The sequence below is a fragment of the Nilaparvata lugens genome, chromosome 2 (genome assembly GCF_014356525.2).
Source record: "Nilaparvata lugens isolate BPH chromosome 2, ASM1435652v1, whole genome shotgun sequence".
In the NCBI taxonomy this organism is placed as follows: domain Eukaryota; kingdom Metazoa; phylum Arthropoda; class Insecta; order Hemiptera; family Delphacidae; genus Nilaparvata; species Nilaparvata lugens.
In genome coordinates, this window is record NC_052505.1 from 47,430,185 (window position 1) to 47,452,516 (window position 22,332).

The 22,332-nt window shown below is 37.3% G+C and overlaps 1 protein-coding gene across 1 annotated transcript in view; it reads left to right on the top strand.

Moving 5' to 3' along the window:
- The window catches only part of LOC111051179 (inorganic pyrophosphatase), a gene marked incomplete at its 5' end in the record, with an annotated part of 46,615 nt that overhangs the window by 21,126 nt on the left and 3,157 nt on the right, over positions 1 to 22,332 (top strand). The window contains 4 exons of the mRNA XM_039420103.1: positions 17,872 to 17,949; positions 19,608 to 19,671; positions 20,385 to 20,447; positions 21,087 to 21,294. Coding sequence (XP_039276037.1) covers positions 17,872 to 17,949; positions 19,608 to 19,671; positions 20,385 to 20,447; positions 21,087 to 21,294 — 413 coding nt within the window. The remainder of the gene's footprint in view (positions 1 to 17,871; positions 17,950 to 19,607; positions 19,672 to 20,384; positions 20,448 to 21,086; positions 21,295 to 22,332) is intronic.

Consider the following 22,332-nt stretch of genomic DNA (forward strand, 5'->3'; position numbering starts at 1 on the left):
ATTTTGTCATGCTAAATTTCCTTGTGCTGATACAGAATAGCCCAAAAACCTCGTATTTTTTGTTCATTTTCCAGTTTTCAACTATTTCTGCCAAATCCTGTAATCAAATAAATTCGCTTTCGCCATTTTTTAGATTATGAGATGAGCACTCATTCATCAAAACTCTCAATCTTAAATGAGCACTGAGTTACAATTATTTTTCAAATATGGGTGAAATTTCAATAAAAAATCTATTTTGATGAATTTTAGTTTTTGATCAACAATATCTTCCGATTTTTGTCATTTAAATGTATAATTCGAAATCTCTCTGGGCATAATTTTGTGTTCTACAATCTGAGACCAGGTAGAGCACTCTATCTCATATAGATTTCCAGGTAGGCCTACTCCTGACAACAATGCTCCTTGTATTTTGAAAAACCCAAGTTTCAGCTTCAACCAACCAATAATAACCAACATCCATTGTCATCATATTGATATTTCGCACAATGATATAAGTTCATCCATAAGAATCAACCGTTAAATGTACTTAATTTAGTGCATTAATCAATTAAGTAATTTTTGGGGAAAAAGTATAGAGAAAAATGGAATATTCTTACTCCAGAAGAAAGCTATTAGGATAATTTATAAGATGTTCATGCAGGTGTTCAAGATACAAGGTGTTCTTGCAGACCTTATTTTAAAGAAAAGAGATTGCTGACGGCTCCTGCTATTTATATATTAGATTTAGAAATCTTCGTTTTCAAAAATAGAGGAATGTATGAGGAGAACCAGGCGAGTCATCCCCATAATACAAGACTTAGAGGTTTTTTACCCACATCATAGACTTAGCCTGCTGGAGAGTGGCCCGTTTTATATGGGAATGAAAATATTCAATTCCTTTTCACATAAGAGAAATTTAGGGCTTGAAGGAGTTAAACTTACAGGTTAGCAGACTTCCTTGTTGGTTAATGTTTGATTAATGTGTGTTATGTGAAATCTGTTGTTTTGAAATATGAAGGATGATAGATGTTTGATTAAACTTTATCGTGTCTTATACTGCGGGATCGTTGCTAATGCAGTATGCAATAAGCTAATGCTTAATGCAGTTAAATAATTGTGACGAACAAGAAAAGTAAAGTAAAGTTAGTGGAGAGGCCCGCATAAGGACACCTTAAGGATTATTATACATGATTTTGAACCACCTTAAAACGAGCCGAGGAGAATGAGCTGTAGTAAGTTGATATCCGATGATTGTATCAAAAGTTATGAGTGTTTGAAATTTTGATCCTTGAGGTATCCTTATGCTCGCATCTCTACTAAATTGAGTGTATCTAACGGGTGATTGTCATAGTGAACTAAGTTCATTTAATAAACTCATATCATTGTACGAAATCAAATCAAATAACTTTTTATTCACAAAACATAATACAAATTCATGAAATTCATTAACACATTTAACAGTGAATACTCTCCACAAAGACTTGAGTCTGTGAGTGGAGAGTGAGTTCTTTCAAGTTGATTGACAATATGTTCTCATGTTTTGTACATAATTATAATTAAAACTATTTCAATTGAATCAACTAACATTCATCAGCAAATCGAGAATATGAATTGCACACAATGAAATTCCATACTGGTAATAAGTATATATAGACAAATATATAAATAGTAGCTTAAAGGCTATACTTATATAAATGGCAAATTCACTAAGTTCTGAATAAGAAGGCGGATTGAATCAGTTGCTCTGCAGCATCCCTGCCAATTTCTAATAACCATCTACTCAAATGTTGCTTGTAGGTGTTAATACTGTAATTTTCAGACTGTTTTAAATGATTGGGAACGTTTCTATATAATATATGACATATGTATTTACTATTATTTTTAAAGCAGTTATGTAGGAGTCGGGGATGAGCAATACCAAAGTTAATTAGATTTCTTGTATTATGAGTATGAGCTAAATTATTGAAAATGAAGTGTTTGTTGTAGTATATGTAATTCATTAAAACACGTATGTAAAGCTGTCTAATATTAAAAACTTGAAACTCTTGGTAAACAAGATAAGATGGGTAGCGATTGTCTCGCCTGAGACATGTCTTGATGACTGCTCGCTGTGCCACCGGCTCCAAGGCAAACGAGGAGGCTCCACCCCAAGCTATGACACCATACATAAGAACTGACTGGATATATGCGTAGTATGCCACCCGCAGTTGATGTAAAGGGAGGACCTCTCTTAGCTGTCTGAAGGCATATATCATTTTGCGCACTCGCTGCTTCAGTGAAATAGCTTGTGGAGCCCAGCTTAATTTGTGGTCAATCAGAATGCCAAGGTACCTGTACTGCTCCACTCGCTGCAATACCCCACAGTCACACGTAGTGGACTGATAGTCATTACATGAGTGGAGCCTGAGGATCTCCTGAACTGGGCTACTGTTTGATTTGAAATAAATAGGCAAATACTTAGTTTTATCAACATTCAGAGTAAGTTTGTTCTGATCGAGCCACTTCCTGACACCAAAGAGATCCTTGGTAGCCTTACTGAAAGCATCCTCCCAGGTAGTCCCAAATATGATACAACTGCAGTGTCGTCTGCAAAGAGAAATATCTTGCTATCTAGAAGAACTTTACTGAGGTTATTGATGTAGACCAGAAAAAGCAAAGGGCCCAGTGTGCTTCCCTGAATCACACCGTAATCTACATTATACATATCACTGGAAATATTTTTAATACAGGTGGTCTGTTTCCGTTCATGTAGATAGCTTTGAAACCATTGCAGTGTCACACCTCTGATCCCACAGCATTCCAATTTCTGCAATAGTTTTGGTCGGTACACAGCATCGAATGCCTTGGCATACTGGATTTATATGGAAAAATATCTGAAAAATTGAATAAAACTAGTCTGGAGGCTGTAGTGTGAGTAGTTTTTGAGAAAAAAGTTGAAATATGCAAAAAAATCTAAGTAGAAAAACACAGACTTCTACGTTTGATGCCCAATAACTTTCTTTAATGACCAGTAAACAAATAATTTTTCGCAATATAAATTGTAGAGAATTCAATTCTGAGAAGAATTATGTAAGCTGTGTAAACTAAATTTAAATAAAAGTTGAATAAAATGTATTCTTATTTAGTAAATTACATCACAAAAATTTGCTGTTTTATGAGGAGAGAACTAATAACTCATAGGTTGTAGCTGATTGCAAATAAAATATTCGGTTTTTTACATGGAAGTAACATATCTAAATGACATTAAACTCATACCAAAAGACTAAAGATGATGTTCAAAGTGCCCTCCGTTGTTCTGAATGCATATGTTCAGACGTCTTCTCATCGATTGTTGAACCCGTTCAAATATTCCAGGAGTCTGCTTTATCATTTCTATTCCGTTCAAAATCCTTAATCGGAGTTCTTCAATGGTATCAATCGGAGTATTGTATACTAAGGTTTTCAAGTGTCCCCTAATATAAAAATCCAAAGGTTTTAAGTCTGGTGACCTAGCTGGCCATGCTATTGGCCCACCTCGGCCTTTCCATTGATTTGGAAAGCTGTGATTCAGGTGTTCACGAACAGCAACACTGAAGTGTGCTGGAGCTCCATCATGCATGAACCAAATGTTTTGGCGCTACTGAACAGGTACATCTTCAAGTAAGATAAATAGCTCCTCTCTCAAAAAGTTTAAGTAGATTATGCCATTAAACTTGGGAGGAAGCTCGAACAGAAGTAGATGATCTCCTATGATTCCTGCCCAAATGTTTACTGAAAACTGATGTTTTGAATGATTAGGATTGATGGCATGAGGATTCTCATCTGCCCAAATATGTTGGTTGTGGACGTTAACGATTGCTGTTCTTGTAAAGTGTGCCTCGTCGGTAAATAAAACGGTTGATAAAAGTTTGGATTAACAAGTTTTTCTAAAAACCATCGGCAAATATCAGCACGGGGAATACAGTCTCGTGGCAATAGAGTATGAACTTTCTGGAGGTGGAGTGGATGTAATTGTTGCTCTTTTATTATCCTCCAAATAATAGACTGATAAAAATTTAAAATTTTATAAAGTGATGGCGGTACCAACATTATTGTATGGAGCAGAAACTTGGGTTAACAAGAAGAAAACATTAAGGAGAGTTCAAGCTGCAGAGATGCGTTTTCTTCGAAGTGTGAAAGGTTGTACAAAGTTAGACAGATTCCGCAATGATGACATTAGAAATGAGTTAGGAATATCATCATTAGCTGCACAACTTGAAATAAACAGATTGAACTGGAAAAACCATGTGGAACGAATGCCAGATACTAGGATACCAAAGGCTGTCACGAAATATAGACCCTACGGTAGAAGGGATATTGGCAGACCTCTGAAAAGATGGTAGAGTAAATAGTTATATCCTTTGAAACCGGAACAGGTGTGTACGCCTAATCCTTGAAAGAAGAAGAAGAAGAAGATAATAGACTGATTGACATTAAACTGCACTGACAATTCTCTCGTGCTCTTCTCTGGATGTTCATAAATTTCATTAAGAACTTGTTCTTCTAACTCAACAGTCATAGTAGATCGGGGTCTGCCTGCATAAATATGCTCTTTGGATATCAAAGAACCTGTTTCAGACAGACGTTGGTGAATAGTCGCAAAAAGCCTTGAACTTGGACATACTCGGTTAGGAAAGTTATCTTGATACAAACTTCATGCTTCAGTACTATTACAGTGTCCCATCCCATACATTAAATGCATGTCAGCTAATTCGGAGTATGAATAATGTCTAAAATTTACCTGCCATTTTTTTAAAAAGTTAACACTTAACACAAAAGCAAAGTGAAATGGTTAAAAATAACTGGTTAATAGATTAAACAAAAAAACACAGCGCGGTTACAGTAGGCCTGACTCACAGTTTGTTGTTTTGTTCAACAATGAGCTAGAATATTCCTGAAAATAATTTTCAGCTGATAATTACTTTCAAATATTTTCTTATTTAAAACAAAAAAATCAGCTGTTTTAGAACAGCTGCTATTTAAATTCATGTTTTATTTGCAATCAGCTGCAACCTATGAGTTATCTCCTCATAAAACAGCAAATTTTTGCGGTGTAATGTACTACATAAGAATACATTTTATTCAACTTTTATTTAAATTTAGTTTACACAGCTCACATAATTCTTTTCAGAATTAAATTCTCTACAATTTTTATTGCGAAAAATTATTTTTTTACTGGCCATTAAAGAAAGTTATTGGGCATCAAACGTAGAAGTCTGTGTTTTTCTACTTAAATTTTTTGCATATTTCAACTTTTTTCTCAAAAACTACTCACACCACAGCTTCCAGACTAGTTTTATTCAATTTTTCATATATTCTTTCATATGAATCCAGCATAAGTTTCTCAAAAACTAGTCCCCAAACAATTCAGCATCGGTGTATTTCACCAGAGGAACTGAATTCCGGGCGAAATCTTTCACTCTGTATAGCTCGCTAATGAAGCGTTTATGGATATATGTTTATAAGAACTTTTATTCTTATTTTTCCTCTACTATCACGTATCAAATTATTTTACCATAATTAAGAATCATATATTTGTATATTTGTTTAAATTACATTGCAATCTAGTCTAAAAGTTCTAATGAGCAATTTTTTCCTGATAAATAATAACGGGTTAAATTATTAAGATAAGTTAATCTCACAAGGACTACTCCTAGCAACTAACATGAAATTAACAACAAATATTAAAATATAATCTATAAATAAAAAAATAACATGTATTTCGGATACACATTCACACTATTAACACTGCTCTGCTTTTGATACTTTCACTCCACAACATTACACAATTCGAAGGGTTTGGTCCGCTTCAATCTGCGCAGCATAATGTGAGTTGTCATGTAGCTGAAGCTGAATAACTTCTTCATTTTCATGCAGTTGGATCCTGTCTGCATGCTTGCGTGCGAAGCGCCCAACAAACTCCACCTGCAGATCTCTGTAGATGTCGGCATTCCGGCTGAATCATGGTGCACCGACGATGTTCCTCAAAACTTTTTTCTGAAATCGTTGGATTAAATCAACATTGCTATTGCTGGCACAGCTCCAGACTTGGATTCCATACATCCATATGGGATTTGCTTGTAGATGAGGATCTTGTTGTAGGTTTAAAAAACAGAATTTCGGTTTATTTACCAGTCGATTTTTTATACCTTATTTCTAGTTCTTCTCTCTTTTTCTTAACGTGTGCTTTCCAACACAGCCTTGCATCCAGAGTCATGCCTATATATTTGACCTCGTTAGCAACTGGTACAAGTCTCCCATTGATAGTGCCACGATGTATTTCGTGACTAATGAGGGAAATTGATTTCAGAGTTAGTTTTGTCGACACTCGGTAATCTTTTTATAAGATCTCGTTGTACAACAAGCGGCTCAGGCACTGGGCTACTGCTCAGCTACGCCGCGCATCCTTCTATCTTATCTGACTCGGCTGCCAAGGGAGGCTCGCCGAGCAGAAGAGAGAGCCATTTTGGTCAGTTGGTCTAGAGCTGTTGAAGGGAGCAAGATGCGGCCAGAGCGGGTGCAACTCGTGACACGATCATTCTCTACATTTCTTCAACAACTTCGAAGAAGTTGCGCCTTCCCTCAACTGGAGTTAAAGGAAGACATGTGAGGCATCGAGATACGGCACTGGCGAGAAGGCGACTTCCGTACGACGACTTCCGCGGCTCGTGGCAGTCAGACAGCCTGTTTCGACCTGTCGAGGAGGACCCAGGAGGATTCCGAAGAGGATCAGAATCGCAAGAGGACCTCGAGTAAGGATTGGGAACGCCTTTCCGACCCGGAGATCTCGATCCTGACTGCTGGAAACAGCCGGTGACCGAGGTGTTGGACTCGGTGACGGCCAGCAACGCCCGGTTCCAGGGCTCTTCTATCTTGCTGATTCCAAGTGGAACAGCAAGAGGACCTCGAGCAAGGCTTGGAAACGCCTTTCCCGACCCAGAGATCTCGAACCTGACAGCTGGAGACAGCCGGTGACCGAGGTGTTGGACTCGGTGACTTCCAGTGATGCCCGGTTCTAGGGCCCCTCCAGCCTGCTGGCCCCAGGCAGAATATCAAGAGGACCTACAGCAAAGATAGGGAACATTTTTCCTGTCCCAGAGACTGTATTCTCCAAGAATACCAGACTGTTCCTACTCCCGTCTTTCCACGCCCAACCCTATTAGGCAGTGCGAAAGCACAGCCCCTCTTTCCTAAAAAAGAGAATCATTTCAATAAGGCACTCAAGGCCCTGTTCCAACCCCCGACTCGAACGAGGGTGGTTGACGGACACCACACCAAGCGTCCCGTCCCCTGCTGCGGCCCACCCCAGACGCCGACTGAGTCTAGCCGACCAAGATCGACACTGGGAATTCTGGTAGAAGAAGGTGTGGGCAAAAATCTACTCAGAAGATTGGCACACGAACGTGGGGCTAAAAGTAGGAGGCGAAGAACAGTAATGAGTGCTGAAGAGGAGAATAATTATTGCAAAGGTGAGGAAGGTGTCAAGGAGGATACATGAGATGACAGCACTGATCCAAGAGTGGCCTGGATCTACAGGCTTCACAGAGATGAAGCAGTGAGATTCTCGGCCGCGGCTGGGCTACCGACAACTGGAACCATGTCAGAGTTCAGGAGAGCTCTGATCGAAAACCACCTGAGGACAATGGTGGAGGCCGCCGGTCTAAACAGGATCGGTGGTGGAGCTGGCACAGGTCAGGAAGAGCAAGGAGCTGCAACATTGTGGCCACCTGTCGTGGAGGCCACTGCATCATCCAGACTGGAAGAAATACCCTAGGAGACGTCTCCAGAGTTTGATGGCGACTCCAGCAACTCCTGGGTGTACAGAGTGCACGATCAGGGCTTGAATCTACTTCTCGACTCAGTGCTGACAGACGGTGCAAGTACGAGCCTGAGGAGGGCTCTGCTGGAGCAACAACAGCGGATTGTTGCGATGCTCCCCGTTTTGGATAATAGGGGGGGGGGAGGTGCTAAGTCGAGGAGCGTGGAGGCCAGCACCAGTTAGGAAGGAGGCAACTGCGGAGACGCTATACCACTCGGAGCCTGTGCTGGTGAGGCGGAGATGCAGGAAAGGCATAATAACATGCCCAGGCATGTATTGAAGTCACCTACCAGACCAGACCAGCGGTGCCTGCTGCATCTTGTATGGACCCGGGTGCCGTGTGTGACAAGGTTCGAGGGTGGCGGCTATCTTATGATGGGAGTGGAGATGCTCCAATTTTCAAGGAGCTGAAAGAAGCATATGGTTTGTCTGGCAGACAGTTATTTCCAGCGTTACTCGAAATATTAGCGGGGAAATGTTCCTTATGGATCAGGAATAGGAGAGAACAATGGGGACACTGGGACGACTTCCTGAGAGACTTTCGGTCTCGTTACTATCCACCTACTTATGAGGAGGATCTTGAGAATGAAATTCTCGACAGGCGGCAGAGAGAAGGCGAGCTGATAGACGACTATGACGAGGAGCTGCTAACGTTGATGAGAAGAAGAGGTGGCTTTTCCGATAGGAGCCAGGTACAGAGATTGTATAATCTTTTACCACGCTACAAGCTCTACATCAGGGAGGCTGAAGTGTACACCATCGACGACTTGCTACTCTTATCGAGGTAATATGAACGAATTAAGTTCGAGGAGAAGAGTGCTCAACAGAGACAACGAGCTGTGAAACAGGAGGAGGTGAGGAAGCAGACCAAGCATCGACAGGAGACAACTACTACACAGCGCCGGAGTGAACAACCTATGGAAGGCCCCTTGTGTTGGCAGTGCAAGAAGGTGGGACACTGGAGATCAGAGTGTCCGGAGGTTTCACGCTGCCCAAAGTGCGGGAAGCCACGACCAAATTGTTCTTGTGAGAGAGAACAGAAAAAGACTTCTGATAAAACAGCAGTAGTTAAAACGAGGCTACATATCCAGCTGGAGCCGGAGATCCAGGATGACAACCGTCTCTTCACTACAGTGGAAATAGGGGACAGACAGTATCATGCTCTTCTCGACACCGGATCAGAATCCAACTATATTAGCTCTAAAGCTTTTAATAGTTTGGAAGCAGTGAAACGAGAGCCTCTGCAGCACGGCGCTGCTATGGCTAACGGAGTGGCTGCGCGTCTACGAGGTGGTGTTATAACACACCTGAAAATCGGCAGAATATCCCTATCAACAACACTCACAATAATGGAAGGGCTTTCTCCAGATATTCTGCTTGGTATGGAGTTTCTTCGTGAGCACCGGGTGAAAATAGACCCCTATTCCCGGTCAGTGGAATGGGATCCTCATCTCGTCAAAGAGCACATTGGAGACGATATTTCTACTCCAAAAGTGGGGAAGGGAGCCGTCAACCCGAAGCTGGCTACTGTTAAAACCCAGCCTGACATGTGGAGGTCGAGGGAGCCACCTGAAATTATTCCTGGGAAGAAGAAGGAGAAGAAATTATTTCAAGTCCAGAAACACCTAGGAGGTGTGTGGAAAACTGGAAAAGAGGAATTCATCTCTCAGAAAATTTCTCTAGCCCGTGGAAAATTCATTTGCTGGCACTGTAAACTGCCTGGGCACTGGAGGTTCAACTCTCCGGAAAAGCTGTACCGGAGGCAGAAGAAGGAGGATAATTTACAGCAAGGAGCTGGAGATAATCGTCGAGCAGTGCAGTCCAGAAGACTGCAGGTGCTGGAAACCACACAGAAATTCGTTTAAGATATTGCAAACGAGAATCATAATTACAACCGGTATTATAATTGGAAAAAGAGGACGATGAAAATAAACTCTAGACAGCTAGTCTACAGGAAGGAGTGTCACCTGTTCTCGGGTGCTAATCAGCTTGCCGCGAAGTTAGCGCCGGAATTTTCTGGCCCATTGAGGTCGAGGAAATGTTGAGTGCCGGTAAGAGGTTTACTGTGCACGAGAAAGGCATCAAGCTCCAGCCACACCTGCCCGAAGATAGAGATGAAGAAGTTGCGGAAAAGGTGGACGGAATTCGAGCGGATGGACACCAGGAGGCCGAGCGCGTCTATAAAGGGTCGCTGCCTATCCGGAGGATGGGACACCAGAGAGGTGTCACGTGCCACCAATAAGGAGGTAAGAGGCGAGAAGGGGTGAATAACATAGAAGTTCAATCATATCACAGCTGTAGAGCTATTTCTGATTGATATATTATCCCATTTAAAATTAGGAAATTTAAAATTTTGTTATCAATGACAAAATTGCATAGAAATTGAAGAAAATTTATCCCGAATTATTGGTGCGAATTTATCAGCCGAATTTAGAAAATCAATTGCATTAGCACGGTTCTGAAAATAATGAGATTTTAAAAGACTGACTGAAGTTATTGTCGTTGAAAGAAATTCGTCAATAGTATATTTAAAGGAAGAGAAGAAAACAGCATACTCCGTTTAATTTTCAATTGGGAGCATAGTTCTCAATTTTGCTAATAGACCTCTATGTCCCACCTTATCAAATATTGGGCAACATCCAGGAATACTGCACTACAAATTTTCTTCTCTTCAAGAGCCATTCATTATATTGGTGTTTCTGTGGACTTGCTCTATGGTATTGTGTTTCTCTCTGAATCCGAATTGATGTTTTGGAATCAACTTCTTCATCTCTGTGATTGGCTTTAATCTTTTCAAGAACAGTTTTTCAAAAAGTTTTGATATCACAGCTTTCACAGGTAAGAGAAAGATTGGCCTGTACGATGTAACTTGTGATGTTTTTTCATGCTTTAAAACCATTATGACTTCTGCAACTTTCCAGTAGTCTGTGATATATCTCAGTCTGAAAGATGAGGATATTTATGAGGAATGTAAGGTCCAAAAGAGCCTTCCTAGGAAGCTGTTTCAATACATCCCAAGTTATGAGATCAAACCCTGGTGCCTTCCTGGTTTTTATGCGACTCTTAATTATATTTTCCACTTTTTCTACTGTAACTGGTGTGATTCTTGCTGATTTCTGAATAGTAGGCCTATGTAGGAGATGTTCATCTTCATCATAGCTGTCATCAGTTTTAAAGATGTTCTTAAGATGATTGGCAAACCTAGCTGATTTTTGTTTGCTGTCTCTAGCCCACGTACCATCGACATTTTTAATGGGAGCATTTTGGCTTGAAGTCCTTTCAATGCACTTGGTAGCTTTCCATAGGGAGTAGTCAGTACTTTTTCCATTAGTCAGCTCAGTGAGATACTTGGAGAATGTTTCATTTTTTAGATTTTTTATTTCTCTGCTGAGCTGCTGAGATAAGTTGTTCAGCACAGTCTTCTCTCTTGGATTCCTAGTGTTTTGCAATTTCCTTCCTGCTTTTCTTTTCTGTGATAGAAGATTTTTTATTTCAGTAGGATAGTTGTTTCTTTGTATCCTTCTTTTTATTTAAGGTGTACATGCCCAGGCTGCTTGCAGAATAGAGGTGACCAATCTTCCAATTTCCGCTTCAAGCTGATCTCTACTTTCAAGTTGTACATTGAGAGCTTTCCTCCAGTAAGAGTCTGAATTGTTTCCAGTTTGTGTATCTATTGCAAAAATATGGAGTTGCTTCTCGTTCTATTGCCCTCTCGCTTAATGTGAGTATAATTGGTGAGTGATCCGATGTCAAGTCACAGCTGTCCTCAACTTTGATGTAGTTTGTGGAGAAATCCTTTGTTGAGAATCGAACTGATTCTGTGATGAAGGACTCAACACAGATAATATTTAAATAGTGCAACCCCTCACCCTTCCCCCTTAGCAAGTCAGCAGTCATCACCTCAGCCAGTCTGCCTACAACTTGCATGAGAAACGTGTCGCAACGCCGTCTGAAACGCAAGGTGATGATTGGCCGCCTGCCAGTCTTAACTTTTTGTATTGTCTGGAACTCATATTGTAAATTGCAGTCCTCCGTATCGAGTAACCCATCAAAATCCAACACCTTGAAAAAGAAAAAGTCTATCAGATCTGGAATTTTTCCCATGTCAGTTGGCCAGTATGTTGTTTTCCACTTGATATTGCTTCACATTTGAATTTCTTGATTGCACTAAACAGTTCTCGACCTTTAGTAGTGGTTGATCAGGAGCCCCAGTGATTATTTTTAGCATTGAAGTCTCCTCCTATGATAAACCTCCTACCAAGATGTTCAAAGAATTATATGTAGTCTTGATGTTTTAGAAGATGTCTTGGAGGGCAAATTGATATTGCTGCTATCGACACTTTGCATCCACTAAGTTTCAATGATATGACAGAAGCTTGGATTGTCAGGTGGAAGCTCTACCTGAGAAATGTCAAAGCCAAATTTGGCACCCCCAGCTACTATACAGTGTTAGTTATGCAAACATAGAATTTTCAAATTTCTCTATGGAGAAGCACAAGGTCTCTTCTGTATTATCAGAATGATACAGTATCATTAAATTGATACAGTGTCATTTTCTGAAAACAAAACTTTGAATATGCGAGAAATTTGTGAAATGTTAATAATTTTCACAGTCTCGCATATTCAAAGTTGCGTATCTTGTGAAACACTTCGGATAAAGAATCCAAAAAGTAGTCAAGGTTGTAGAGAATTTTCTCCTCTTTTCGCTCGCATAAATCGTTTTTTTACTTTCCTTGCCCTATTACCATAGATAAGGAAAGTATTGCTTTCCGAAAAAAATTAAGGTACCCCAATTTCTAAATTTCTATACGTTTCAAGGTCCCCTGAGTCCAAAAAAGTGGTTTTTGGGTATTGGTCTGTATGTGTGTGAGTGTGTGTGTGTGTGTGTGTGTGTGTGTGTGTGTGTGTGTGTGTGTGTGTATGTGTGTGTACGTATGTATGTGCGACTGTGTACATGATATCCATCTCCCAATTAACGGAATGACTTGAAATTTGGAACTTAAGGTCCTTTCACTATAAGGATCCGACACGAACAATTTCCATTAGTCAGCTCAGTGAGATACTTGGAGAATGTTTCATTTTTTAGATTTTTTATTTCTCTGCTGAGCTGCTGAGATAAGTTGTTCAGCACAGTCTTCTCTCTTGGATTCCTAGTGTTTTGCAATTTCCTTCCTGCTTTTCTTTTCTGTGATAGAAGATTTTTTATTTCAGTAGGATAGTTGTTTCTTTGTATCCTTCTTTTTATTTAAGGTGTACATGCCCAGGCTGCTTGCAGAATAGAGGTGACCAATCTTCCAATTTCCGCTTCAAGCTGATCTCTACTTTCAAGTTGTACATTGAGAGCTTTCCTCCAGTAAGAGTCTGAATTGTTTCCAGTTTGTGTATCTATTGCAAAAATATGGAGTTGCTTCTCGTTCTATTGCCCTCTCGCTTAATGTGAGTATAATTGGTGAGTGATCCGATGTCAAGTCACAGCTGTCCTCAATTTTGATGTAGTTTGTGGAGAAATCCTTTGTTGAGAATCGAACTGACTCTGTGATGAAGGACTCAACACAGATAATATTTAAATAGTGCAACCCCTCACCCTTCCCCCTTAGCAAGTCAGCAGTCATCACCTCAGCCAGTCTGCCTACAACTTCCATGAGAAACGTGTCGCAACGCCGTCTGAAACGCAAGGTGATGATTGGCCGCCTGCCAGTCTTAACTTTTTGTATTGTCTGGAACTCATATTGTAAATTGCAGTCCTCCGTATCGAGTAACCCATCAAAATCCAACACCTTGAAAAAGAAAAAGTCTATCAGATCTGGAATTTTTCCTATGTCAGTTGGCCAGTATGTTGTTTTCCACTTGATATTGCTTCACATTTGAATTTCTTGATTGCACTAAACAGTTCTCGACCTTTAGTAGTGGTTGATCAGGAGCCCCAGTGATTATTTTTAGCATTGAAGTCTCCTCCTATGATAAACCTCCTACCAAGATGTTCAAAGAATTATATGTAGTCTTGATGTTTTAGAAGATGTCTTGGAGGGCAAATTGATATTGCTGCTATCGACACTTTGCATCCACTAAGTTTCAATGATATGACAGAAGCTTGGATTGTCAGGTGGAAGCTCTACCTGAGAAATGTCAAAGCCAAATTTGGCACCCCCAGCTACTATACAGTGTTAGTTATGCAAACATAGAATTTTCAAATTTCTCTATGGAGAAGCACAAGGTCTCTTCTGTATTATCAGAATGATACAGTATCATTAAATTGATACAGTGTCATTTTCTGAAAACAAAACTTTGAATATGCGAGAAATTTGTGAAATGTTAATAATTTTCACAGTCTCGCATATTCAAAGTTGCGTATCTTGTGAAACACTTCGGATAAAGAATCCAAAAAGTAGTCAAGGTTGTAGAGAATTTTCTCCTCTTTTCGCTCGCATAAATCGTTTTTTTACTTTCCTTGCCCTATTACCATAGATAAGGAAAGTATTGCTTTCCGAAAAAAATTAAGGTACCCCAATTTCTAAATTTCTATACGTTTCAAGGTCCCCTGAGTCCAAAAAAGTGGTTTTTGGGTATTGGTCTGTATGTGTGTGAGTGTGTGTGTGTGTGTGTGTGTGTGTGTGTGTGTGTGGTATGTGTGTGTATGTATGTATGTGTATGTATGTATGTGCGACTGTGTACATGATATCCCATCTCCCAATTAACGGAATGACTTGAAATTTGGAACTTAAGGTCCTTTCACTATAAGGATCCGACACGAACAATTTCGATGAAATGCAATTCAAGATGGCGGCTAAAATGGCAAAAATGTTATCAAAAACAGGGTTTTTCGCGATTTTCTCGAAAACGGCTCCAACGATTTTGATCAAATTTATAGCCTACCTGAAATAGTCATTGATAAGCTCTATCAACTGCCATGAGTCCCATATCTGTAAAAATTCCAGGAGCTCCGCCCCATCACTGAAACGTTTGATTTTAGATTCTCAATTATCAGGCTTCAGATACAATTTAATCCTAACATTCCGAGTGGAAAAGATCGAGCATGATAATCTATACAATTAATGTTCAGTAATATTTTCACCTGAAATTAAAAATAAGCTCGAAATTCGAGAAAATGTAATTTTCCAATTGCAAACTGTTGGCAACTGTTGATTCTATTAAATGATTCATCATGAAGAGATAGCAGACCTCGTGTGTCTCCAGCGTTTTTGCCCTGTCACCAGCTGGCTCAAATCTTTGAATAGTAGACTTGAGATGCGCGGGAACACTAGCGTCAGGTGATCAATTTTCATAACGGCAAGGAAAGTTGTGTGAGTGCGCCACACCAGATTTTCTGATTTCAATACCGTTCAAAAGTTACAGCCAATTGAAAAATGATTATTTTTTCTAATTTTTTCTGTGATTTTACTGTTATTCAAGAGTCTTTTAAACGAGTAAGATACCTTGCGATACCTTGAGAAACTTGCGATTGGTCTCAAATGAAAGAGAATGACATGATCTATAACCTACGTTGCCTTAAATCCATCTTGCATGATTGTTTATTATCGAAAAACTGTCGAGACTATGAAAAATCGCAAATTTCTTGATTTTTTTGAAACAAACGTATCTTACTTCACAATTATATTTTCACAAAATTAATTTACAAAATTTACAAAATTAATTTACCTCACATGAAAGAGGGGATTCTGTTCTTCAAATCAAGACCAAGTACCATTTTTCATCATTTCGGGTTACCAAGATACACAGTTTTGAATATAGAAATTGGTCATTTTTATGTGTATTTAAATATGGGCTAAAATACACTAAAGGAGGAATTTTAATTTTTTCATCAAATTTCAGTAATGATGCTGATTTTGAACCGCCTTGAGGAGCTGAGAAGAATGAATATAGTACGAGAAGATCTGATCATTCTGTCAAAACTTATAAGTGTTTAAAGTTTTGATCCTCGACATATCCTTATGACGTATTATAATGAAAAATGTGTATTTTGGCTGTAGGACATGATTTTCTATTTTTGGGTGTATTCCCCCTCCCCACACTACTAAATTCGAAAATTCCTGAGGTATGCTGTTCAGAATAATTAATAATTGTTCTTTCACGTGATGTGTGGTTTTTTATCTATACTAGAAAAATATCGCCGTTGTATAGGGTAGGAGTGGTAGGTTTGCATCATTTTGAAACCCCCTTAAAAAATACCCCTTTTTTGAAAATTCGTAGCTCCGAAACCGAAAATGGTAGAATCCTGCGTGACCTTTCAATTTATTGGAAATTTCATTACCTTTTATTTTGTAAAAAAAATATTTTTCTCCAAAAACTCGAAGTTTCGAGATTAAATGGAAAAATTAAAAAAAGTATAACATTTTAGGGGTTTTTGAGGGTTTTGGGGGTGAAGCCGCCCTTTGGCATGTCAGAAAATTTCAGATTCGAATTCAGCGCCTCAAAATACATAAAGAACCGCCGAGAAAAATTCTTTCGGGGCTGTTTCCTGAAAAATGACCATTTGACTGGACTATAAATCGGGTGAGAAAAACTAAGAATACCTTGTATTTCTCTCCCAAATTAAGATAACATAAAACATCTTAAATAGGGATATGTCAAGAAAAAATCACTCATTAGAGAAACATTTGAACAGGAACCGAAAAAAACAAAGTTTGTTTAACACGCAGTTTAACTGCGTTTACACCTGAGTTGATAACACGAGTTATTAACAAAAAGTTATTAACTTGAGTAAATCGTCAAAAATTTCTCTTGACAAAAGTTAATAACTCATGTTTCTAACAGAAAATTCCTTGTTATTAACAAAATCTTGTTATCAATACTAGTAGTTCTGTGAATACTAGACCTCACGCAGTATTCTCATATAGACTGGCTTCTCCACACATCTGTGTAATCACTTGTCAGCTGATTTATGATGAATAATTCTATAGTCTGATTTTTACTCTAATATTGGCGTATGAAGGAGGCTTCTTTTTCCTTTTATATTATCCTTGAAATGCAAAATTTCCAAAAAACCTTGTATATACGTCGACGCGCAATTAAAAAAGGAACATACCTGTCAAATTTCATGAAAATCTATTACCGCGTTTTGCCGTGAATGCGCAACATATAAACATACAAACATTTAAACATTAAGAGAAATGCCAAACCGTCGACTTGAATCTTAGACCTCACTTCGCTCGGTTAATTAAGAGAAATGCCAAACCATCGACTTGAATCTTAAAGCTCGTCACTTCGCTCGGTCAATAATTGACTTCCATATCATTTCATTTAACGAGAGTACGGTATTCATAAGATATACCAGCCGGAATAAAAAGCAAAAAAAATTCTTCAAAATACTTTGAATTGAAACATGTGTGTGATCATTAACATAATGATCTTCATCTGATCTAATGTAAATAAATTATAGTGCGTTTACACCAGAGTTTAAAACAAAAGTTTTCAACATAAGTTAATAACATTTTCTTTTGGCTGCTAGTTTTGTTATCAACAAAAGTTAATAACTTTGTCACGTGTTTTGTCTGCAGCTATAGTTATTAGGGAACAGCTGTAGTTGTAGGGTAGGGATGCTGGGCGAGGGGGTTGCAGAGAAGAGTAACCTGTTATTAACAAAAGTTAATGCGATAAAAGAGGCTTTTGTTATCAACATAACACATTTCCTTTGACCTTTACCGACTCGCGATGGATAATATAAATCTTGTTAATAACAAGGAATTTTCTGTTAAAAACACGAGTTATAAACTTTTTCAAGAGAATTTTTTGTCGATTCAGTCAAGTTGACAATTTTTTATTAATAACTCATGTTATCAACTGCGGTGTAAACGCAACTTAACATGATGTTATTGACTTTTGTAATTAACATCAGTTGATAACAAAAATGTTAAAAACTTGTGTTATTAACTCCGGTGTAAACTCCTAAAAAGCACACTCTTCATCATTTTGGAAAATAATAAACACAGTATTTTGTCTCTTTTACTGGTAATTTTTTATATTATACATTGTTTATAAATACATTGTTGAACTTCAACTTATGGAAAGATACTCAATTTCTCTTGATCAATTTTCAGACATGGGAAAATCCTTTAGGTGATAATTCATTGAAGGGGGATAATGATCCTATTGATGTCATAGAAATAGGTCGCAAGGTAACTAAATTTTACTCATTTTATTTTTCAATTATTGATTTTATAAAAATTATTATTCATTAAATGTGATATTCCATTTCCCATTCAATAATATAACAATAATTCTAATTCAAAAAGTTTGATTTTTTATAAAGGTCGTGCCCTATACAACCAGAGTTGCACTATTTCAACAAGCATGCAAAAATAATATAGCATAATAATAAAAAATATTTCTGTACTGATTACTGACAAATCTTACAGCGCAAGAAAGTACTAGTAATTCTGTGAACAGTAGACCTCACGCAGTATTCTCATCCACAAGTACCTGATTGAAACTATAGACCTTATGGAAATACAGCAATAGACTGGCTTCTCCACCCATCTGTGTAATCACTTGTCAGCTTATTTATGATGAATAATTCTATAGTCTGATTTTTACTCTAATATTGGCGTATGAAGGAGGCTCCTTTTTACTTTTATATTCTCCTTGAAATGCAAAATTTCCAAAAAAAACTAGTATATACGTCGACGCGCAATTAAAAAAGGAACATACCTGTCAAATTTCATGAAAATCTATTACCGCGTTTCGCCGTAAATGCGCAGCATATAAACATATAAATATTTAAACAATGAAACATTTAAACATTCAAACATTTAAACATTAAGAGAAATGCCAAACCGTCGACTTGAATCTTAGACCTCACTTCGCTCGGTCGATTATCATCATATCAACGACGATATTCTTCCTTTCAATTTCCTCTTTGGCATCGCAAATATTATGACGTTTGATATTTGGGCCACTGAATCTCTGATCACTCCTATATCCACTTTCACAGAGTGAACATTGTACTTTCAACCACACGTAATTTAAAGTAACATTTCATTTTCTGGCCCCGTGTTCGACTCAACGCCACTAATAACTAAGACGAAAAATGTCCACAGAATATATTGGGACTAGTGAATTTACAATCTGAAAAAGGTTTTAGTATGGAATAGCCGATTCTCATGCGGTAATTTGCAGCGTCTGTCATATGCAGCGATAACACAGCAACTAAATTTTCGACTTTCCGGCTCGGTATCTCAGACGCAACTGAATATATCAATAGTATTATATTAAACATTTATGTTTTGTTGTAATATATAATATACGTATTGAATGAGAACGACTGGATATTTTCAAAACCACTAATTTATATAAACAATTTGAGATTTCATTCAGGAGTTACACTGTACACCGTTTGGTATTTTTGGTATTTAATAGAGTTTGAAAATGGTGTTTCATGACTTGATATTGTCAAAACGAGTATGAAAACAATTTATGAAACTAGTTTCATTTTTTTTTTGTGTTACACACCATTATCAACCTTTCGTCAACACCGAAACTACCGACCTTTGTACGGTGTAACAACCGAAACTTGTATCTCAAATTGTTTTGATAATTTACTTGTTTTGACAATATAAAGTAGTTCTTAATCAAAATTTAACTTATATGTGTTACATTTTAATGGAAATACAAAGATTTCAAGTGTTGATATGAATGCTTTACGTTATGACAGTATTGCCTAATGTTTGCACATTACAAATTATAATGTTAAATGATAACTTGTGCGACTTAACTAAAACAATGAACAAACAACAAACCCGATAAGTCCAATAATAGTAGGCTATTGATGTTTCAGAAACATAAAGTGGGAGATATCATACAAGTAAAAGTTTTGGGTGCTCTGGGCCTAGTAGATGAAGGTGAGGCTCAAAACAGTCTTATTTTTAGGAATAATTTCAGTTGTATAGCTTTATAGAATAACCGCTCTCAATTCAACAATATTAAAATATTTGAATCAGTAGTAATCATATTTATTTAATTTGATTGAAAAATTATGTTACTTTTGAAACTTTCAATTGGAAGCTCACCATTGGAACTTATTTTTGGTGGTCCAATCAATAATTGATTAAAAACCCTTGTGGATGGCATTTAACTGCCTGTAAATTCATCAATTTCCAAGTTTTAGATCTACATGAATACTGCTACCTGTACACCCGTTCCATGGAGGTGCATCTTAGCATTTATCAAATTGCAACAATTCTCCATGCTCGAATTATCTCTAGGGAAGCAGTTTTCTTTGTGCAATATCAATTCTCGTTTTCGATTTACTTGAAGACTATATTCTTATAGAGAATCGTTAATCTGTATTATAAACTCAATAATATTCATATAATCTGTAATTGTAACTACAAATAAATAAATTCGTTAAATTTTGATCTCATTTTGTCAACTTTTTTATTCTGTCATGAATCATAACTAATTCGGCACAAGTCTAGTTTTGAGATTATACTGTATAAACTTTCAAACATCTGAGCATACAGGATTGGTGAAAATTTTTATGGGAAGAGCTACGGTACTTATAGGCCTACACAGAAATACGGTATTTAATTTCTAAACATGAATACTATTCCAGGTGAAATGGATTGGAAAGTGATTGCAATCGACATCACAGATCCTCTTGCAAATGAACTTGGAGGTGAGCTTTTTGTTTCATAATAATTATTAGTATCAATATTTCAAAAGTAATTACTTTAGAATACCGAAAGGCATTCTAAAAGCTGGATTCGCACACAGTGACAGTGAAAAGTAAAAATATAATTAGCACGAATTCTAATTGGACCTTTGCTACTCAGCCCGGCCGAGTGACGAGTATGAATAATACCATTAGAACTCATGGGATTTATATGTTCACTGTCAGTCACTGTTGTGTGCAAATCCAGCTTTATAGCTGTTATTATCATGCCTGATAGCACATCCAACTGCACATTGGATGCATTGTAACATTGATAACTATGCATTTATATTTGGTTTGCTTCTTTCATAGTTGTTGCGTTGGAGAACTAACAGTCAACTTAGTTAATATAGTACATATTAAAATCAGTAAACTGATTTTTGTTAAAGATTGTTTTTCAAGAGTGAAATATTGCAATAAAGTAAGTGACTCTTTATCCGAATGTGAAATTCATGATACAGTTATACAGTAATTTCACTATCTATCGAGGCTATTATGATAAGAATATGATTTCATTTACGTTTTCACATAATTTATAGATGTAGAGAATTATTATTTTATTCCTCAACAAACTGAACATCTCATGTTTCTTCCTCTATTAAGATGTTGCAGATCTCTCCAAATTAGGGAACGTTATACCAACTTATTTCGAGTGGTTCAAATACTACAAATATGCTGACAATGGTAAAATCAATCGTTTTCTGAGCAATGAACTTTTTAATCGGACTGAAACTTTGAAAGTTATTGATGAAGCTCACAATCATTGGAAAAGCTTAATCTCCAAGAAGGGTGACATCAACAATAGAAATTGGTACGTATTTAAAGCGTAATGTGTAAAGGCCAGTCTGCTTGCAAATGAAATTTTACAGATTATGTACTTTAGAAACTTGAAATCATGTTTCTTCTCAGCAAAACACTTATCCATTAGAACTCATGGGATTTATATGTTCACTGTCAGTCACTGTTGTGTGCGAATTCAGCTTTATAGCTGTTATTATCATGCCTGATAGCACATCCAACTGCACATTGGATGTATTGTAACATTGATAACTATGCATTTATATTTGGTTTACTTCTTTCATAGTTGTTGCGTTGGAGAACTAACAGTCAACTTAGTTAATATAGTACATATTAAAATCAGTAAAATGATTTTTGTGAAAGATTGTTTTTCAAGAGTGGAATATTACAATAAAGTAAGTGACTCTTTATCCGAATGTGAAACTCATGATACAGTTATACAGTAATTTCACTATCTATCGAGGCTATTGTGATAAGAATATGATTTCATTTACGTTTTCACATAATTTATAGATGTAGAGAATTATTATTTTATTCCTCAACAAACTGAACATCTCATGTTTCTTTCTCTATTAAGATGTTGCAGATCTCTCCAAATTAGGGAACGTTATACCAACTTATTTCGAGTGGTTCAAATACTACAAATATGCTGACAATGGTAAAATCAATCGTTTTCTGAGCAATGAACTTTTTAATCGGACTGAAACTTTGAAAGTTATTGATGAAGCTCACAATCATTGGAAAAGCTTAATCTCCAAGAAGGGTGACATCAACAATAGAAATTGGTACGTATTTAAAGCGTAATGTGTAAAGGCCAGTCTGCTTGCAAATGAAATTTTACAGATTATGTACTTTAGAAACTTGAAATCATGTTTCTTCTCAGCAAAACACTTATCTATTATAATTCTGCTGGAAAGGTTTAGTTCATATTCTAATACGTAGATATGAGTCTTGGTCATCAATGCTTGTTTTTAGAAATATAACTTTCAATAATAAGCCATCTATGCGTAGCATCCGCAAAAAGAGTAGCATCAGGTTTTTATATCACATA